Below are 21,976 nucleotides of genomic sequence, written 5' to 3' on the forward strand. Positions count from 1 at the left end.
CCAAAATGTGAAGTATAAGTTGCTTCATATGGTACAGACAATTGTTCAACCAGTATTATATATATATATATATATATATATATATTATACATTATATTGTATTGTCTGGTTAGTGACAAAACTAGCTAGCTTACTAATTTGTAGTTAGAAATCAAGCAGCAATATGTTACTGGCTAAGTCACCAGCTCCAGTAGTGGTTAGCTTATCATCAGTGATCCTGCCTGAGCCTCCTGAGTTTTATCTGAATGAACAATTTACATGGTGATTATCAGGAGCAGAAGAATCATTCAGATTTAAAAAGGTCTCAACAGAGTTGCACATATTTTGTCTGTATTTATCAGTACTTTTTTTCCTTCAGCTGCTCCTCTTAGGGGTTGCCACAGAGAATCAATTGATCCACATGACTGATTTGGCCCAAGTTTTATGCCGGATGCCCTTCCTAACCCAACCCCTCATTTTACTCGGGTTTGGGACCGACCCTAAGACCGGACTGGCCTGTGAAACCTCAGTGTCCGAGTCTTCTTTATTTATCTGAATGTTCGTCTTAAGTGATTACTTTTTTTCTTTTCACTCTGAATTAAATAGTGTTTGTGTTGACTTCTGTCATCCTCTTTCTCCATCTCAGCTGGTTGATCACATCTATCATTTCTCCACCTCTTCTCTTTCATCCCTTTTTATTTTTTTCACTGTTAATGCCTGGACAGAATGTCTGATTCTGATCTGTTCTCCTCCTTCTTCTGTTACCTCTTATCCTCTATCTATATCTCTTCCCCTCTCTTTCCTCTCCTATGTCCTCTTCTGCCATTCTAATAATCAGTCCTCTTATCCTTTTCTCTGCTGTCAGGACACTATCTCTCTCTTTCTCAAATTAACATTTTAATTACAGGCCCTGCTTAACCCAACAAAATCAATACCTCTTTCCTCCTGTGCGTTCTCTCTTTTCCACAAACCCTCTTAACCCCTTTTTGTCTCTTTTTATAACCACCTCCACCCCGACCTATTAACACACACACGCACGCACGCACGCACGCACGCGCGTGCACACACACACACACACACACACCCACACACACACACACACATTTCCTCTCATTGATCTGTGCATGTGTAAACATCCACAACATCCAGACAAACCTCTGCCATTTGGTGGTTTGAAAAGAACAGATTGAGTCTGTATTTCACCATCTGACAGAGAGTGAAGGAGGGATGATAAAAGGAGGAGAAAGTGAGGTAAAGTAGGAATAACAAGCTATTGCTTGACTATTGATATCTGGTTTATCTAGAAGTAAAAAAATGAAAAAAAAAACGTTAATTTTTTAAACTGAACAAAATGTTTAGCATGAAACAAACCTTTCACACACCTGACGACATTTCAAATATGCCAAAGAGTATTATGTTGGCCCACAAAAAAATTACTTGCAATTCTAAAATTAAATTTTGACCAAAAACCAAATTATTATCTCTATATTATTTGGATTTTTTTATATATTTATGAAGTGTTCATTTACAAATCTTGTAAATTTTATCTTCACTTCACACTTAAAGGATTACACTGTGTCACATAGACTTCTCTACTCTGCCAGGAATAAAACTCTTAAAGCTGCACTAATCAATTTTTGTATATTCATAATAAATCACATTGCAACTTCATAAGAAAATTTCAAATTGCTGCTCATAGTGTTTTCAGTTCCTCTCAGCCCTATGGATCATTGTACCCTCATTTAGCTCAATGTTTTAGTTACACTGTTCAACCACCAGTCTCATTAGTGTGAATGCTGATTCAGCATTCACACTATTGTTATCCTGTGTCTTTATTATTATTCCGTATGTTTTTCGGTCGCTAACTCCTTCCGCATACTTTGTGCTAGAAAGACCGTTCAGGTATCAAAACGTTCAGCTTCTTAAGGACATTCCTGCTTGTATTCAGCTTTTTGATATCTTTTATACTTTTTGAAATATTCAGCTTTTTTCAAATTTTTTTTGCCATAGAAATGAATGGAGAGAGGGTTCAAATCCTCTAAAACTTTGTCCTCTTTCAGCTTTAATGTCCACTGCTGTTAGACATGGAGACTATTGTCAGTGTGGGCCATGTTGGAGGCCATGTCCTCCAAACAGGATGTGACACACATCATTTTATTTTTTTTTCATACTTCTTTCACTCCTTACCAAGCACTTGGCTCATGGCAAATTGCTTTAGGCACCATTGTTGGCCTTGCTGTCTTCAGTAGGCAGGCCGTTTACCCCCTTTATTTGATTATTTTAGTTTCTTAATATTCCTTCTGTCTTTCCTCACATTTCTTTCTTACTTTCATTGTCTTTCAACCCTTTCTTATTCATCGTGTACTTTCTTATTTGTCTGTCTTTTTCTTCAGTGCCCTTCTTGTGAGTTCACTTGATAAAAAGCTTTGTTGATTGGTGTAACAACTGTCTAAAGCTCAATATTAAGAAAACCAGAGAACTGGTGGTGGACCTTAGGAGGAGCAGGAAGACCCCAGTCCCTGTCTCCATCCTTGGAGACGAAGTAGAGATTGTGGACTCCTACAAATACCTTGGAGTCCACATTAACAACAAACTAGACTGGTCAAACAATACATATGCACTCTTCAAGAAAGAACAGAGCAGACTGTTCTTCCTCAGGAGACTCTGTTCCTTTGGCGTGTGCAACAAGCTACTGAAGACGTTCTATCTATCTGTAGTAGCGAGTGCACTGTTCTTTGCAGTTGTGTGCTGGGGAGGTGGCATCAAGGCTGGTGAGGCCAACAGACTAAACAAGTTGATCAGGAAGGCAAAATCTGTTGTTGGACTGGAACAACAGACTGGAGGCTGTGGCAGAGAGGAGGATGGTGGACAAAATCAACTCCATACTGGGCAATTCTGCCCACCCACTTCATGAGGAACTGTGGCAAATGGGAAGTTAATTCGGCCCCAGACTAATTCCTCCTAAAACCAAGACTGAGAGATTCAGGAAGTCTTTAGTAACTGCTGTAACAATTTAATTTCCCCTTGCGGATTAATAAAGTACTTCTTATTCTTCTTCTTTTCATGCTTACTTCCTGCCTTTTTTCTTTACTTTCAACTTCATTTTCCTTCCTTTTCTTTCAACTTCTTCTACTTTGTCAACTTCTTTGCTTCCTTGGCACTTTTTTCCTTTCATCAGCTTTTTTGACTTTAAAATACTCCTTGTATTTTCGTCAGCGTATCAGCTCTCCCACGTAATTTCTTCCGAAATTACCTTTTCTAGTTAGTACACTATCTTGCAAATATTTGTATTAAATTTACAAGGGACTACAATGTCATTGCTATGTGTACAGTTTGTTGCTTTGCTTCTACATGGCCAAGAAAACAAAAATAAGAATACTGTTTAACATAAACAGTATTGATAACCTTATAAATGGATTATTATTGTGATTAATTATTCTTCCTATTCAGTTCAAATTTTTACGTTGACATTTCAAGGTCTCACTGTGTGATCCTGTACTTTCATCTGATATAGACATTACAATTACACATCTGTACAGTAGGTTTAATAGTATCATCATCCAAATACAGTAAATATGTATTAACAGAAACTCAAAACTTGGAATTCATGGCTTAATCACTTAAGTCTATATATAATGCTCTAAAGTAGTGCCTATGTTTTGGTCAAACAACCGTCCAAAACCCAAGTATATCAAGTGAAAAATCAAATATGAAATAAAATCACAATATGACAAAATTTTCCTCTTTATTGTGTAGAGCAGTTATGCTGTTTATGTTTCTTACATCCATCTGGGGATGTAGCGGAAAAATAATTCTATGAAAACTTGAGTTTGTTAAACTGTTACCAGTAGATCGCATTTTCTATCTCATTAAACACAAGGCCTATATTTAACATATGGATTATAAAGAGATATGTTGCTTGCTTCATCTTGTACAATTATAAAACTCTGATTCGTCAGTTGTATTCAGACAGAAATTAGCTGCTTTGCCTTTCTGGAAAACAAGAGGATTTCTGAATAGAGTAGAATGCTTACGATAGGCAAATATGCAAGTAGTGTGTGCTACTGCCTGTAAAACTGGTGGGATTCTTTTCATAGTGTACCATGGCAGTGACTAAATCATCCAGGTCAGCTCTAATAATGTGTGGGATTAGCATGCTGGCAGCTCTCAGCGTACTGCTTCTCTCTGATCTCACCTTGCACTGTGTGTAAGGGGCTGTGTGTGTTTAAGTCCTGCTCACCCTGGGGACTGAGGGGACCCTGGCTGACCCTGCATTTGACCACACACACAGGGAAAATCAGCTCCTAGTGACTGACACAACTTACTGTTAGAGTGTGATTTTCTTCATTCCTTTAATTCAATTCAATTCAATTCAATTTTATTTGTATAGCGCCAAATCACAATACAAATCATCTCAAGGCACTTTACAAAAACTAAAACTAAAAACCCATCAATTCCCTTATGAGCAAGCACTTGGCGACAGTGGAGAGGAAAACCTCCCTTTAACGGAAGAAAAAACCTCCAGCAGAACCGGGCTCAGTTTGGGCGGCCATCTGCCTCGACCGGTTGGGGTGAGTGGATAGAGCAGAGAGAAAAGAACAGCAACAATAAACAACAAATAGACACTGCAGGTTGGTGGGACCAGTAACTGCACATCAGCGATATACAGCTCCAGGACCAGGGACACCTGCAGAAGGTACAGAGAGAACAGAGAGAGAGGGAGAGAGCACAAACTAGGGGAGAGAGAGAGCACAAGGTTAGTAACATTCAATGGTGGAATATACATGAGGTGGGAGGAGAGAAGGGGGGGGGGGGGGACCTCAGTGCACCGATGGTCCTTGGGCAGTCTAGGCCTATAGCAGCATATCTAAGGGATGGTTCAGGATTGCCTGAAGCCAGCCCTAACTATATGCTTTGTCAAAGAGGAAGGTTTTAAGTCTAGCCTTAAAAGTATAGAGAGTGTCTGCCTCCTGAACCCAGGCTGGAAGCTGGTTCCATAGGAGAGGAGCTTGATAACTAAATGCTCTGCCTCCCATTCTGCTTTTGGAAACTCTGGGAACCACAAGTAGGCCTGCACTCTGAGAGCGAAGTGGTCTATTGGGATAATATGGTGCTATGAGGTCTTTAAGGTATGAAGGAGCTTGATTATGAAGGGATTTGTATGTGAGAAGAAGGATTTTAAATTCTATTCTATATTTTACAGGGAGCCAGTGAAGAGAAGCCAATATAGGAGAAATATGATCTCTCTTGCTAGTTCCTGTCAGGACTCTGGCTGTGGCATTCTGGATTAATTGGAGGCTTTTTATGGAGATATTGGGACATCCAGATAGTAATGAGTTACAGTAATCTAGCCTTGAGGTAACAAATGCATGGACTAGTTTTTCTGCATCATTTTGAGACAGGATGTTCCTAATTTTGGAAATGTTGCCCAGGTGAAAGAATGCAGTTCTGGAGATTTGTTTTATGTGTGAGTTAAAGGACATGTCCTAGTCAAAAATAACTCCAAGGTTTTTTACAGTAGTGCTAGAGGCCAGGGTTATGCCATCTAGAGTAGCTATAATTTGAGAAAAGTTATTTCTGAGATTTTTAGGCCCAAATATAATGACTTCTGTTTTCTCCGAGTTTAAAAGTAAAAAGTTACTGGTCATCCAGGCCTTTATGTAAGTTAGACAGGCTTGAACTCTGGTTAACTGGTTTGTGTTAACAGGTTTAATAGATAGATATAACTGAGTGTCATCTGCATAGCAGTGGTAATTAATAGAGTGCTTCCTAATGACATATCCTAAAGGAAGGATGTACAGGGTGAACAGAATCGGTCCTAGCACGGAGCCTTGTGGAACTCCATAACTTGTGGAAGGTTCATCATGGACATGAACAAACTGGAATCTGTCCGATAAATAGGATTGGAACCACTTTAACGCTGTTCCTCTGATACCAATCACATGCTCCAGTCTCTGTAATAAGATGTTTTGGTCAATGGTGTCGAATGCAGCACTAAGGTCTAGGAGGACAAGTATTGAAACAAGTTATTAAGTTATTATCTGAGGCTAAGAGAAGATCGTTGGTAACTTTCTACAGTGCTGTTTCTGTACTTTGATGTGCTCTAAATCCTGATTGAAAATCTTCAAATAGTTCATTCCTGTGTAAGTGGTCTGATAGCTGCTTAGCAACAGCTTTTTCTAGGATTTTAGAAATAAATGGCAGGTTGGATATTGGTCTATAATTAGCCAAGACTCTTGGATCAAGACTAGGCTTTTTGAGTAAAGGTTTGATTACTGCAGTCTTAAAGGCCTGTGGTACATAGCCTGATACTAGAGATAAATTTACCAAGTCCAATAAAGATGAGTTCATTAATGGCAGGGTGCCTTTAAGCAGTCTAGTCGGGATGGGGTCTAAGAGACACGTTGATGATTTCGATGAAGCAACTACTGATGTAAATTCAGAGAGATCTATGGGAGTGAAGCAGTCTAAACATAACTGGGGTCCTACAGATGATTCAAGAGCTACTGTAGTAGAAGATTCATTTATTGCGGTTATAGGAAGCATCTGCTGAATTTTATCTCTAATAGTTGTAATTTTATTTGTAAAGAAACTCATAAATTCATCACTGCTGAGAGCTAAGGGAACACTGGGCTCAACAGAGCTGTGACTTTTTGTCAGCCTGGCTACAGTGCTGAAAAGAAACCTGGGATTGTTCTTATTTTCCTCTATTAGTAATGAATAGTATGCAGTTCTGGCTTTACGGAGAGCTTTTTTATATGTTAGTAGACTGTTTTTCCAGGCTAGAAAAATTTCCTCTAAGTTTGTGGAACGCCACTTCCTTTCCAGCCTTCGTGATGCCTGCTTTAAGGTACCAATATGTAAATTATACCATGGGGCTAGTCTTCTCTGATTCACTAACTTCTTTTTCAGAGGGGCTACAGAATCAAGCATTTCACGCAGTGAGGTTACAGCGCTGTCAACAACATGATCAATTTGGTAGGGAGTGGGATTGAGGCAGCTGCCCTCCACTATGTTTATACTTGGCATAGATGTAAATAAAGATGGAATCATTTTCTTAAATTTATTAACAGCGTTGTCGGATAAACATCTGCTGTAGTGGAATTTTCTTCCAAACGCTGCATGATCCATCATTTTAAATTCAAAAGTTATTAAAGAATGATCTGACAAAACAGGATTTGGGGGAAAAACTATTAGATGTTCAATTTCGATGCCATAGGTCAGAACAAGATCAAGGGTGTGATTGAAACAGTGGGTGGGTTTATTACCGTTTTGAATGAAACCAATTGAATCTAATATAGAATTAAATGCAATGCTGAGGCCGTTATTTTCAACATCTACATGAATGTTAAAATCTCCCACTATAATAACTTTATCTGATCTAAGCACTAAATCAGACAGAAAGTCAGGGAATTCAGTTAAAAACTCTGAGTAAGGAACAGGTGGACGGTACAAAATGACAAGTAGAACTGGTTTTTGTGTTTTCCAGTTTGTATGTGAGAGACTAAGAGTGAGGCTCTCAAATGAGTTAAAATTGTTCTGAGGATGAAAGTTTAATAATAAGTTTGAGTGGAAGATTGCAGCTACTCCTCCACCTCGACCTGTGCTTCAAGGAACATGATAATTTTTATGACTGAGGGGGGTTGATTCATTCAGACTGACACATTCATCCTGCTGTAACCAGGTTTCAGTTAGATAAAGTAGGTCAATTTGGTGATCAGTTATCAAATCATTTACTAACAAAGATTTAGAAGAAAGGGACCTAATATTTAATAATCCACAGTTGACAGTTCTGTTTTTCTGTTCAATAAGAGGAGTGGTCTTAATTTTTATTAAGTTTTTATGAATAACTCCTCTTCTGTTAACTTCTGATTTATTTGATTTATATGTTCGAGGGGCAGACACAGTCTCTATGTGGTTTGAGGGGGGCGGCGGCTCTAAGGAAACTGCAGAGAGGTGTTTTAGACTGAGTCTCTGCATCCCGGTCCCCACCCTGGATTGTCAGGCTTTAGGTCGGCTAATAAACTCGGCCAAATTTCTAGAGATGAGAGCTGCACCATTCAAAGTGGGATGGATGCCGTCTCTCGCTACCAGACCGGGTTTTCCCCAGAAAGTGGCCCAATTGTCTATGAAGCCCACATTGTTTGCTGGACACCACCTAGACAGCCAGCGACGGAACGACGACATGCGGCTAAACATGTCATCGCTGGTCAGATTGGGGAGGGGTCCAGAGAAAACTACGGAGTCCGACATTAATTTAGCAAAGTTACACACCGACTCAACATTAATTTTAGTGACCTCCGATTGGCGTAATCGGGTGTCATTGCTGCCGACGTGAATAATAATTTTCCCATATTTACGATTAGCCTTAGCCAGCAGCTTCAGATTTGACTCGATGTCGCCCGCTCTGGCCCCAGGAACCTTACACTTATTACAGGTATCATTATCGCTAAAGGAGGCAGAGGAATAACTAAACATGTGGCACACCGAGCAAGAAAGAGAGAGAGAGGGAGAGGCCATGTTAGCTAAGCTAACTAGCTAGCTAAGCTAACCGGTAGGCTAACGAACGCTAAGTCAGGAAATAGCAATAAATACCGGTCAAAATAGAAAGGTACTTGACTAGTACCGGAATGTAGCAGTTAATGAATTATTTAGAGTTTAGTTAGTTTTTAGGTGTGTTAAACTATAGCTAGTCTGTTGCTAGTCTGTAGACGAACTATGCAACACACACAACACGATACGCTTGCAAGACAAAAGTGATTCGCTTACCCGGAGAGCAACCAGTATACTTATACCCGGAGTATATGACAGCATACTTCAGCATATGGCATTTAAAATGAATCAGTCACTCACAATAGATATCTGGGCTTAAGTGTATCACTTATGTATGTTTTGCACTCTGTTAAGAGACAAAAGTGTCAAAATAGATTTCTTGTCTGACCACTAAAAGTGCATTACATATATACAGCTAAAAAGCTTCACAGGGTTCACCTGATTTAGGGCTATTAAAAGTAACAACAGGTACAATGGAGAGGCAAAAACAAGACAACCCCCAGAATGGGAATGGGTTTTCATGTGGTAACATCAGACAAATGTTCTCTCTTTCTCCTTTATGACTGATTCTTCTCAGGTTTTGTGGTTTGCTAGTGTCCTTGTTCCTACTGGTAGCACGAGGCAGTACCTGGAGCCCAGTCAGGTTGCACAGGTAGTCCAGTTACTCCAAGATGGTACATCCACACATGCAGTCCCAAGGAGGTCTCAAGAGCATGAAGGAGATACAAGGAGAGCTGGACAGGGCTGTAGAAAGACAACCTAGCAGCAGGACCAGTATCTGGTGGTGGGTCAGTGATGGTCTTAGGAGGCATATCTTTGGAGGGCTGCACAGACTAACATGTCATAGCCAGCAATACCCTAAGTGCTGTGTGGTATCAACTATCAGACCTTACGCTGGTGCAGTGGACCCTGGGTTCCTCCTGGTGCAGGACTCTGCCTGGCCTCATATGACCAAAGTGTGCAGGCACTTTCTGCATGACAAGAGGCACTGATACTGTTGATTGTTCCTCATGTTCCCCTGGCCTAAATCAAATTGAGCAGCTATGGACATTATGTCTTGGTGCATCCAATGAAACCAAGTTCCACCACAGACTGTCCAGGATCTTGATAATGCCCTGATCCAGGTCTGAGAGGAGACACTCAAGTAACCCATCTGCTGACTGATCGGGAGTATGCCCAGACTTTATTGGGAGTGCATACAGGCACTTCTGAGTCACAGTAAGAGTTGATGAAATTGATGCAACTTAGATGAGCCTATGAGTTTTTTGTTCCAGAACAGCTGATCAGAATTAGTTCAGTTAGCTCTGAGTTGATTGACTTGACAGTATAACTGGATGCATGAGGACTATAAACTTACATTTGTACAAACTGAAGTTATTTGTACATATTGTAGTAATATTTAATGCATTCTATACCTGATAAGGGTGTCATGTCACAGCGTTCAGTTTGATTTTCTTTTTTCCTCTTTTTTTGTGTTGGCAGGTTTGGATCCCTCTCCTTCCACCTCAGCAGCATCTGTCACTACAAAGCTTCCTGCCAAGAGACCTGTAGCTCCACCCTCTCAGTCTTCCTACTGCTCCTCTTCTTCCTCCAGGCAGCTGAAGCAACTCAAAGAAGAAGAGCAGGATCCAACCTGTGCAGCCGCCACACTGCGTGTCCTCAGACAGCACTTTCCTGTGCCTTCAGCTTCCAGGTGACAAGTTCTCTCACTTAATCCTATTCTGATTAGCTTCATTTTTGTTGTGACCAATGATGCAACTTTACCTAGTATTTCAGTAAACACCAATCACAGTCACTCAAGATTTTTTTCACACTTTTTCTGTGAAGTTCACCACTGTCCTTTCAGGTTTTAATAATGCATTGTACAGTTCTCAAGTGTTCCTTAAATCTGCTGCAACTCTTTTTTTTCTTTTGGCTGGACAGTGTACTTTATGCAAGTGCACTTAAAATGCATTACAACTTAAACTTTGAGTTATGTAACAATTAAAGTAGAAAGGTTGTTAACTGGGCAGAATATCCCATAATATTAGTCATTTAAAAGCAGATTGAGGGGAATTTAAATTGTCATATGAAAAGATTAAAAATGTTTTTTATTTAAAAATTATTATAAGCAGCACGGTGGCACACGGTCTGTGTGGAGTTTGCATGTTCTCCTTGTGCTTGTGTGGGTTTTCTCCAGGTACTCTGGTTTCCTCCCACAGTCCAAGAACATGTATGTCAGGTTGATTGGTGACTCTAAATTTCCCATAGGAGTGAGTGTGAGTGTGTGAGGTTGTTTGTCTCTATGTGGCCCTGTGATGGACTGGTGACCTGTCCAGGGTGTACCCCTGCCTTTCACCCAAAGAGTGCTGGGACAGGCTCCAGCAGATCCCTGTGACCCTGGTTAGGAATAAGTGGGTATAGATGATGGATGGATGGATGGATATTATTATAGTTTAGTTGCACCATGTGGGATGTAATAACCTTAAAACTAAAGCCTAGAAGTGTAGTGAACCATATATTAGACATAAAAGACATTGATATGTGCAATATGCATTGCAATGTGGCTTTCTGTGAAGATTGTAGGTCAGAATGTATGTTTAGTGTACAACATCTCTGTCTGTTAACTACATGCATATGTTGAACTTGTCTCTTTTTCCTCCAGCAGTAGCAGCTCCTCCGGTCCCAGTTCATCTCATTGCAGTTCAGAAATGAAGCCTGTTGATGCTCCTGTGGTTCCTTTTGGCTTGGACTTGTACTACTGGGGTCAGGAGCAACCCAGTGCTGGCAAGATTGTCAAGTAATGAAAACACAACACAGTCTATCAGTGATGGACACAAAGCCATACACATGACTGTACAGTAATACTAGAATTATCATTTGCAATTGAATTCATGATGTTTTGTGGGATTTGCAATAGAATGCGTGAATGTATGTGCATATCTTTCAGTGGAAAAAAGAATGGGTTATAATAAGTGTTCGTTACATTTGCAACCTGAATGCCCAAAGAATAATAACTCCTGGAAGCTCCTGGAAATTGAATTTCTCAATTGCTCTCCTCATTAGTATAAAATATGATATTGAGTGGATATCAAATAGGATTTTTATTTTATTTAGTGTCATCCAGCACTAATACAGTTTGAGATCATTGAGGTCATTTGTGAAACCTGTATTTGTTCCTTGTGCAGGGCAGCCTCTCAGCATCAGTTCTGGGTTCCCATTGAGACAGAAGAGGAGGTAGAGAATGACGAATTGCGAGCAGAGAGCAGTAGCAGGTACATCTCTTTCCCTGGAAGCTTCACTCCCGTCAGTCATTACTGTAGAGCTCCCCTAGGTAATGGAAAGCTGTGTCAGAGACAGGACCGGCTTAAGGTAACACAGCAAACACATATTCATATCTATCCTATATTGTTAGTGTGTGTGTGTGTTTGAGCTGGGACTCTGTTTCCTCCAGTGCCCTTTCCATGGACGGATCATTCCTCGTGACCAGGAGGGTCGACCCTGCAGTCAGGACGACCGACTTAGGGAGGAGCAGGAGGAGAGGAGGAAAATGGAGGAGCAACCTGGTGAGGACTCAAACAGATAAACACACTCACACATAATCTGGCAATTCCTCAACCTGAGGAAAAGCTTGAATATGGTTGAAAACACTGTATGTAAGCTAATAAGTGGGCTTTGAGTCAAAGTTTTGCTGTTGTCACAGCCTCTTCACTGCTAGTAGCCATTGGTCAGATTTCCCCACACACTGTGACAAGAACTGATCCGGAAGTGTCAGTGGCAGGCTCAGAAAATCAATTATCAATTGCAAGACTCGAAGACACTGTGAACAAGTTGGACTGTGTTCAAAGAGATGCAGATGCAGTGATCCAGATAAAAACAGGGCAAGTGAAGAAAGTCTCAAAATAAGTAGCTGTAGAAACAATAATAGGCAAAATGCACACGGGAAAGTAGGCTGGAAAGCTAAGGCAGCGATTGCACAGCAGACAGTTTGGCAGAGAACAGTTGAGGTGGGCAGTGGCGCTAATGAATGCAGAGAAGCATAACTCCAGCTTCAGTGGAATGTCAAGGCAAGCAGAGAATGACTGAATGTCTATGAACGAACTGTGACAGTCTGCTCATGAGTAACGCTCTGATCGATAGATTAGGTTTGCTGAATTTTTTTTTTTTTTTTTTTTTTCCTTTTTGTGCACCAATAATAATGGCCATCACAGTGAGCTGGACTGAGAGGAAGCCAAAGTAGTTTGAAAAGGAAAATAGCAGACCAAGTCAGCTGTGTGTGGTAATAGTCTATTATACAGATTATTATTGTCTGCTAGTGTATAATTGTTTGTTGCGTGCGTGCGTGCGTGCGTGCGTGCGTGCGTGCGTGCGAGGGAGAGTCACCATTCTGTAGGATGTCCACCAGCTGCCCGCAGTGTGTGTCTGTGTTGTGTGTGTGTGTGTGTCTGTGTCCATGGCATGCAGTCCAGTGAGTTGTGAAATAGCATCTTTTTGTTGCCACCTACACTATTGATCCATGAGCCCATGAGTCAATCTCACACCTAGTCTCTCCCTCTCTTTCTCTGCTCTCAGTCACTCACACACATACACACTTCAGTCTCACAGCAGGGGGGGCAGTGGCCCGAATGAGTTGATGGACCATCGGCCTCAGCTCCCTCTACGTAGTTAGTCACACATTCACACACAAAAATATACACACGTACACACAGACACACATATTTTAGTGAGGTTAAACAGCCTAAGAGGGACATCACAATGGTCCGCTGAGACCAGTTCCCATAGCAACAAACATGGAGCCAATATAAAGCTACCTGTTGCTAATCTAAAGGTGTTGGCTTTTAGAACTTATAGTGCTTTAGTCAACCATTGTTTTGTCTGTGTTGATGGCCATCTGTCCATCAGCTACTGCTTATCCTTTAAGGACCATAGGGGAGCTGGGGCTGATCCCAGCTGACACTGGGCAAGAGGCAGGGTACACCCTCGACAGATCACCAGTCTTTCACAGGGCTGATACATGGAGACAAAACACTCACCTGGAGAAAACCTACACAGGCATGGGGAGAACATGTCAGCTCCACACAGAGACAATCCAGGTCAAACAGGATTTGAACCCTTCTTGTTCTGAGGTGACAGTACTAACTGCTGTGCCACCCTATTTGTATACCTGTGTGTACCAGATACCATTCACAACCAGCTGATAACAGAATATAACTCTGACTAGTAAGATGTTGTTTTAAGTGAAATTAGACTCATATGAGAGATGTGACATTTTCTTAAATCTTGCATTCAAGCTGTTATTGTTTCTTTAATTGGTTGGTGAGGAACTCTATCAACATTAGTATAAGCACCTATTACACCTCAGCTACTTGTGTGAGTTGGTGTGTGGGAAGCTGGTGAGGGATCATTTACTTGCACTTGCTAGTCATATTAGTCACTCTTATTAGCCATCTTATGTCTGCCGAAGTCGCTAGTGCAGGGAGGTTTATCATGAGCCTTCTGATGAAGCTCCTCCCTGATAGACAAATAGAAGCAGGTGGTCACATTCATCAGAGGAGACACATGGCTGTCTGGATCGTGTCCAGGACAGGAGTGTGTGCTGTGGGAGTGGCTGTAGTACAGGGTGAACTCGTCATTTCACAATATCAGAAAAAAGTGACCAATCCACTGGGAGCTCTACATTAGGCAGGAACTCAGAAACATTATTTTAATTGCACCTGTAAATCAAAATACTCATATGCTGCTATAGGTGTTCTTCAGTTGTAGGAACTCCCCCACTCAAGAACAAACCCAAGAACTACAGCCCTTAGGGTCTTTTTTTTTTTAGTTCACATTCCCACTGCACTAACTAAAGCCAGCTGATGATGACATGGTATGGTGACATCACTTCTGCACGACCTTCAACAATATTGTTAGCAAAGATTTACATTACATCACTACTAACATTTATTTTTAAAAATGCTGGTTGCCTGTTCTGCATTGGCTAGTTAGCATTTGATGAATCACTGTGGTTCCTATTGTACTGAAAAGTATCTACTCCAAAGTAGGAGCTAATATATACAATATATACAACTTTTGACTGGTACTGTAAATATAGGTTCCCCAAAACAGCGTCCTAAGAACTTTTATAGTTCAAGGCTCCTACAGTGCAGACACACACAATAAAGGGAACTTCTTCCAACAGTTCCAGGAACTTTGAATAAGTTCCTCTGGTCCAAAAGCAGATTCTGTGGGGAAAGAGGCAGTCCAGATTCTTTTGTGTTGTTAAAAAATACAGATATAGCAGTACTTATAAAGCATTGTCTTCTGCTCAGTTCAATTCATTGGATATTTACTGGTATGCAATGTGTAAAAGCTGAGCTGGACATGTTACTTCCTCTTTCTGTGGGATTCAAACCTGAACTCAAAGGTCCAGCTTGGCACCTGTTTGGTTCAGTTGTCAGGGAGCTGGGTTTAGGTGTCATCACATGTAGAAGAAGAAGAAGTACTTTATTAATCCCAGGGGGAAATTGAGTTGTTACAGCAGTTATTAAATTAGAACCTCAGCCGACTGATACTGTCTTCGGTCACTATAGGTCATGCATGTGCAGTAGAAAAACTTCAGTCCCAGTGTCACAGGTGCTCATACCTGATCATTTTTCAGTTTCAACTCAATTCAATTTTCAGTTTATTTGTATAGCACCAAATCAAACCCAACAAATCACTTATGAGCAGCACTTGGTGACAGTGGAGTGACAGTGTTAGCAGGTGAAGGTAGACCTAACTCTGATAAAGCTGGCACCCTACACAGTATCTAAGAAGTTTACAAAAGGGACGGAGACGTATGTAGTGAGTTTTGCTGTTACCTGGCACCTAATCACTACAATGTACGTAAAAGTGAGTCAAATGTTGGGTCTTATTTTGTACTTGTGGAGGTTTTGCTCAGAATTCATGCAGCTGACTGACAGATGAGAGGAATTGACGCTCCACTCTACACTGTTCTCCTCTGGATTCTCTCTCTGTCTCTATCGCTGTCCCTCTCTCTCACACACACACACACGCACACACACACATACACACACACATACACACATACACATACAGAGGCCCTGTGCTTAGTGGCGCGTAGCCGAGAGACGTCTGAACAAACCAAAGACCCCAGATGCCTTAGTGGATGTGTGTGGGCTGGCCCCTGCCCTGAGACACACATGCACACACACAGACCCCAGCTGGAGGGACTAAGAGGTGTTGACAGAGAAAAGAGCCCTGCTGCAACACTGATTAAATTCAGAAGACTGTCTTTCTCTCTTGGCCATCTCTCCTTTTTCCTTCTTTTCTTTCCTTGTTTCTTTCTATTCATTTTTGCTTGTTTTTCTTCCTTTTTTTATAATCTCCATATTGTAAATTAAGATCACAACAATGTGATAGAGGACATACTCCTTTGACACACACAATGTAAATCCAGCTGGTCCTCCCTTAGCTGTAACAATTCACCAAAATACACCATCTGCTTTTCAATTACTTCTCTGTGTGTGTGGGTGTGTGTGGGTGTGTTGTGTGTGTGTGTGTGTGTGTGTGTGTGTGTGTGTGTGTGTGTGTGTGTGTGAGGGATAGTTGAAGAGGGCCACTAAGACCCAGGGTCAGACCGGCTGATTAATAACCCCCCCACCCCCAACACACACACACAGAGCAGGGGTCAGTGTTTTGACAGAGCAGAGAGCCCAGTTTCAGTCCCGTCACAATCACAGTGTAATTACTTTGCATTACTGCAGATTTATCTCTAATTCCACTGCAGTACATCATTAACTAGAAGTGTCTCTTCGTTTAGACCGTCATTACTCTGCAGTACAGACGCTTTTACTTTATCAGCCAGAATTATGACATTACACTTTTCATTAACACCAGAATTGGATCCAAATGAGCCTGTACGATACACTGTTTACTACTTATAGTTTGTAAAGCTGGGCAGGATGAGCTCATTTATATTATCAGCTCTAATTACGTCATTACATTTTTCAGTCAAATGACTTTTTGTTAAAGTTTGTCTCTAATTGCTGTATATAGAGAACTGTTGTTTAAAAGAAGAACTTCATTACATACAAACAATGTAAACTGACACAGACAGTGACAACAGTTTGTAATTTTCACCAGGTAAAACACTTTTTTTTTTGGAGACAGGGCAGCATGTGGCACTGCAGCAGTTACCACTGTCACCTCACAGCAAGAAGGCTCTGGGTAGTAGATTTATTTTGGTTTCATTTCTTTGACAAAAATGTTCTTTGTGATCCTTTTTAATCCCATTTTAGTGATGATTTTATTAATTTATTAATTTCAGTGTAGTACAATTCAAGCATTCTAGTTTGTGTCAGTCAAATCTTAGTCTTGCTTTCTTACAGCATATTTAATAGAACGTGAGCTCAAATGATATTCCCCTTATAAACATCTGGAGGAAGTTTTCAATGGTCTATACTTTTCTTCTTACTAATGGTATATAAACAATAAAGATAATGGCTTAAAATAATGGTATCATATTTTCAATGTAGCTTTCTACCATGCCAGCGTGCATGTGTGCTTGTGTTTGAGGGGACAGATAAAGCAGGAGCAACCACTGCCCTAGCACATCTTGACAACGTTTTCATTTTAAAGATCACCTAAATAATTTTTCCTTTCTGCCATAGACTGGCGTGATGCTGAGCTGATGCGAGACATTGAGGCAGCAACGGGAGAAAACCTCAGTTCTGACAGAGCCGGTAAAAAAGGGAAAGGGAAGAAGAAGAAGAAGTACCCCAACCTCAGTGACCTGAAGCAGAGTGCCAACACATCCCGTTCCAGACTGGAGAAAAAAGTCTTCAACAAGTATGTAAAGTCACTGCAGCAACAGCGTTCTATAAAAGCTCCCACTGTTAAAGTTTATTTGCAAAAAATAAATAAGAAAGACCACAGGTCTGTCAGCTCACAGTGTGTGCAGGAACTAGGTAAACAAAATGGAATCACATACAGGGTGTATTTTGTAATGTTATAATCTCTCACAATGCCCAGCCATGTCTTTTCAACATATATTTTGTTGTGTAGTAAGATATTATCCTTTATCTGTTTTTTCTATGGTTTTCTATTGTGGTCACCCTCTCATTTCCCACCCTCCTCTCCTGTTCTCTGTTCTCTCCCTCCCACCAGGAGTACCATGCGCAAAGTAGCTCAGATGATGAGTAAAGCTGACAGAAGAAAACATGAAAAGTTCTCCAACCAGTTCAACTATGCTCTCAACTGAGCTCCAACAAGATGGACTGAGTGCTTCTGTTTGACTAGGAACAGATGTTTGACTAAAAAGAGTTTATTTATTGGTGTGCACAGCAAATTAATCAAATTAACAGGACTGAAATTATGTTTTAAATTGTGATCATAATCAAATGTGCAAAAATTTTTCTGAATTAGTGTGTTCTAAATCTACTGAACATGAACATGAAGCTTTGGACACACCACAAACTCAAACAATTTCTTTTGGCCATTTATGACAAATGTTTCATGTTGTATCAACTTTGTACCTGTTAGATTAAATATTTTATTTATATAACTTACTTTTTTATAACTGAATTCTTAGTCTGTATTTGCTTTGTACGTGCCATGTGATGTAAATGACCATCCTGCAGGTTAACAAGATTTGTACCACAGAAAACTGTATGTCTCTCTCCTCAGCCTGCTGCGCTTGTGTCCTTCTCTTATCCTCCTCTTTAATGAGGGTAATTCAAGGTTAATTCAGCGCACAGACCTGCAGCACAATATTGACTGGACAGCTACTTAGGAGATAATTGAGAATGACTGTGATCATTAGTCAGTGAATTCAGTTTCATATTTGCATTTTAATTTGGTAAGACAACAACATAAAAGCCTATTCCTACATTGCTCATCTTTTAGATCAGAATGGATTTAGGTTTTGGAATGAGGAGCTTTAGGCTTTAGACATCACTATGATGGGTTGGGATGGTTGTGTGGTGTAGGGTACAGAGTGCTTCAAAAAAACAACAACAAAAAATAAATAAATTGCCAAGGCCCCAAATAATCAATAATCACATGTGATTGTGCGCTTCACAAGCAGCATCAGCTGAGGCAAGCCATGCTGGGTGAGTGGGCGCCCAGCAGAGATCTCCCCAATGGCACAATGCAGAATCCTCACTGAGGTAAAAAAAAAAAAAAAAGAACTCTAGAATAGCAACTAAAGACTTGAATGATTTGTTGAAGCTGGTGAACATCTCTGTTCATGTTTCAACCATATGCAAAACATTGAACAGGCATTGTATACATGGCAGCACAGCACAAAGGAACCCACTGCTCTCCAAAAAACATCGCAGCAGTCTAAAGTTTGTCAAAGACCACCTTGACAGCCCTCTACACTGCTGGGAAAATGTGTTGTGGACAGATGAAATGAAAGTAGAATTGTTTGGGAAGAACACACAGCACTTATGTATGGTGTTAAAAAAACAAAAGAACCATGTACCAACATGAAAAGACCATCCCAACAATGAAGTATGCTGCAGGGACCATTGTATTTTAGGGCTGCTTTGCTGCCTCTGGACCTGGGCCAGTTGGAGGGGACAATGAATTCAAAAGTTTATTATGGGATAATGTCTGCCAGTGGTGGTGGCGTCAGCACTCGCCAAACACCTGCTTATAGATAGGTTTTTCTCATTCTGTTTTTAATAGGCTACGTGTTAAACCTTAACTGTATTTGTTGTTGTCGGCACTGTTGTTTGCCATTGTTAAGTTAAATGTGCGTGCAGCTTCCCTGTGGCTTGGTTTGTGTTGCTTACTTAAATATCTGTAATGCATATACAGTGGGTACGGAAAGTGTTCAGACCCCTTTAAATTTTTCAGGCAACCCTGAACCATCCCTTAGTTAGTTATGCTGCTATAGGCCTAGACTGCCCGAGGACCATCGGTGCACTGAGCTCCCCTACCCCCCCCCCCCCCCCCCCTCCTCTTCTCTCCCACCTCATGTATATTCCACCATTGAATGTTACTAACCTTGTGCTCTCTCTCTCCCCTAGTTTGTGCTCTCTCCCTCCCTCTCTCTCTCTCTCTCTCTCTCTCTCTCTCTGTACCTTCTGCAGGTGTCCCTGGTCCTGGAGCTGTTTATCACTGATGTGCAGTTACTGGCCCCACCAACTTGCAGTGTCTATTTGTTGTTTATTGTTGCTGTTCTTTTCTCTCTGCTCTATCCACTCACCCCAACCGGTCGAGGCAGATGGCCGCCCAAACTGAGCCCGGTTCTGCTGGAGGTTTTTTTCTTCCGTTAAAGGGAGTTTTTTCCTCTCCACTGTCGCCAAGTGCTTGCTCATAAGGGAATTGTTGGGTTTTTAGTTTTAGTTTTTGTAAAGTGCCTTGAGATGATTTGTATTGTGATTTGGCGCTATACAAATAAAATTGAATTGAATTGAGCACTCAAGGTTCCTAAGAGCACAGTGGCCTCCATAATCCTCAAATGGAAAAAGTTTGGGACGACCAGAACTCTTCCTAGACCTGGCTGTCCAGCCAAACTGAGCAATCGTGGGAGAAGAGCCTTGGTGAGAGAGGTAAAGAAGAACCCAAAGATCACTGTGGCTGAGCTCCAGAGATGCAGTAGGGAGATGGGAGAAAGTTCCACAAAGTCAACTATCACTGCAGCCCTCCACCAGTCGGGGCTTTATGGCAGAGTGGCCCGACGGAAGCCACTCCTCAGTGCAAGACACATGAAAGCCCGCATAGAGTTTGCGAAAAAAAACATGAAGGACTCCCAGACTATGAGAAATAAGATTCTCTGGTCTGATGAGACCAAGATTGAACTTTTTGGCGTTAATTCTAAGCGGTGTGTGTGGAGAAAACCAGGCTCTGCTCATCACCTGCCCAATACAATCCCTACAGTGAAACGTGGTGGGAGCATCATGTTGTGGGGGTGTTTTTCAGCTGCAGGGACAGGACGACTGGTTGCAATTGAAGGAAAGATGAATGCGGCCAAGTACAGAGATATCTTGGAAGAAAACCTCTTCCAGAGTGCTCAGGACCTCAGACTGGGCTGAAGGTTCACCTTTCAACAGGACAATGACTCTAAGCACACAGCTAAAATAACAAAGGAGTGACTTCGGACAACTCTGTGACCGTTCTTGACTGGCCCAGCCAGATCCCTGACCTAAACCCAATTGAGCATCTCTGGAGAGACCTGAAAATGGCTGTCCACCAACGTTCATCATCCAACCTGACAGAACTGGAGAGGATCTGCAAGGAAGAATGACAGAGGATCCCCAAATCCAGGTGTGAAAAACTTGTTGCATCATTCCCAAGAAGACTCATGGCTGTACTAGCTCAAAAGGGTGCTTCTACTCAATACTGAGCACAGGGTCTGAATACTTATGACCATGTGATATTTCAGTTTTTCTTTTTTAATAAATTTGCAAAAATTTCTACATTTCTGTTTTTTTCTGTCAAGATGGGGTGCTGAGTGTACATTAATGAGAAATAAAATGAACTTTTTTGATTTTGGCAAATGGCTGCAATGACACAAAGAGTGAAAAATTTAAAGGGGTCTGAATACTTTCCGTACCCACTGTAACTGATTCAGCAGGGCGTCATGTATGGACACTTTGGCAGGTTCCTTTTGCATCAGGTAACAATAAAAAGAGCTAGCTTTGGCATCTGTATGAGATCTAGCAGAATTTCCAGAACTGTTCCTAGCTGTCTACCTCAGCCACAGAGGCTTTTTTGTTTTGTTCTGGTTTTTGCTAAAGCTATGTCTTTTTATGGTTTTAAACTTAACCAAGTAGTTCTAGTTCTTAAACCCATATCACTTCAAACATGTACTTTTGGTGCATAAAACCTCATCACTGGTTCTGTCTTATGGCTCTCAAGTTCACCTTTTTCATCAGATACCGATGCTTTGTCTAACAGGACCTCAAGGGTTTATTCATTTTCAATGAAACACCATATAATAATCAAATTAGTGGATTGATTTGCTCAAGTGTACAGTAGGTCAATTACACTTAGACTTTGTGTAGCTTTGGTGCCTAAGGTTTAGGTCAAAATAAGTTCACTGGGCTAGTTTTCAATGTTTATTTGTCATTATTTTAATATCAAAGACGATATCATGTTGAGATGAAGATTCAGTACATCCATGGAGTTTATGGAAACTGTCAACAGAATCAGTAAATAACAGAAACATTTCAAATGAAATCAATCACAAGTGGCATTACATGGTACTGACAATAGATCAAGCCATTCCTTATGTCATAAATAAACATTCAGTGTTCATACAGACTTTTAAAACGAGAAATCAACTATTTGTCTATTACATCTTTTAAAACAGCATTCAGAATAGGAAGCTAGAACATAGATTTGTGTACAGTTTCTGGTAGATATTCACATTCTATCAAAATAATCAGTTGAAATTAAAGCCTTCAAAGGTTGGTATTAAAAAGGAGAGCAGAGCTGAACACTGAATCTCTGCTGTGCTGCAGTTCATACA

At 40.9% G+C, this 21,976-nt stretch overlaps 1 protein-coding gene across 2 annotated transcripts in view; it reads left to right on the plus strand.

Moving 5' to 3' along the window:
- The window catches only part of uvssa (UV-stimulated scaffold protein A), a 40,196-nt gene extending 20,918 nt beyond the window's left edge, over positions 1-19,278 (plus strand). The window contains exons 10-15 of one of the 2 annotated variants that reach the window (XM_026330867.1): positions 10,015-10,225; positions 11,177-11,311; positions 11,700-11,883; positions 11,966-12,077; positions 17,166-17,343; positions 17,662-19,278. In XM_026330867.1, the coding sequence (XP_026186652.1) occupies positions 10,015-10,225; positions 11,177-11,311; positions 11,700-11,883; positions 11,966-12,077; positions 17,166-17,343; positions 17,662-17,755 (914 nt within the window). In that variant the 3' untranslated portion in view covers positions 17,756-19,278. The remainder of the gene's footprint in view (positions 1-10,014; positions 10,226-11,176; positions 11,312-11,699; positions 11,884-11,965; positions 12,078-17,165; positions 17,344-17,661) is intronic. The other variant, XM_026330868.1, reaches the window with a different exon arrangement.
- Positions 19,279-21,976: the final 2,698 nt, after the last annotated feature.

The sequence above is a fragment of the Mastacembelus armatus genome, chromosome 10 (genome assembly GCF_900324485.2).
Source record: "Mastacembelus armatus chromosome 10, fMasArm1.2, whole genome shotgun sequence".
NCBI classification, from domain to species: Eukaryota; Metazoa; Chordata; class Actinopteri; order Synbranchiformes; family Mastacembelidae; genus Mastacembelus; species Mastacembelus armatus.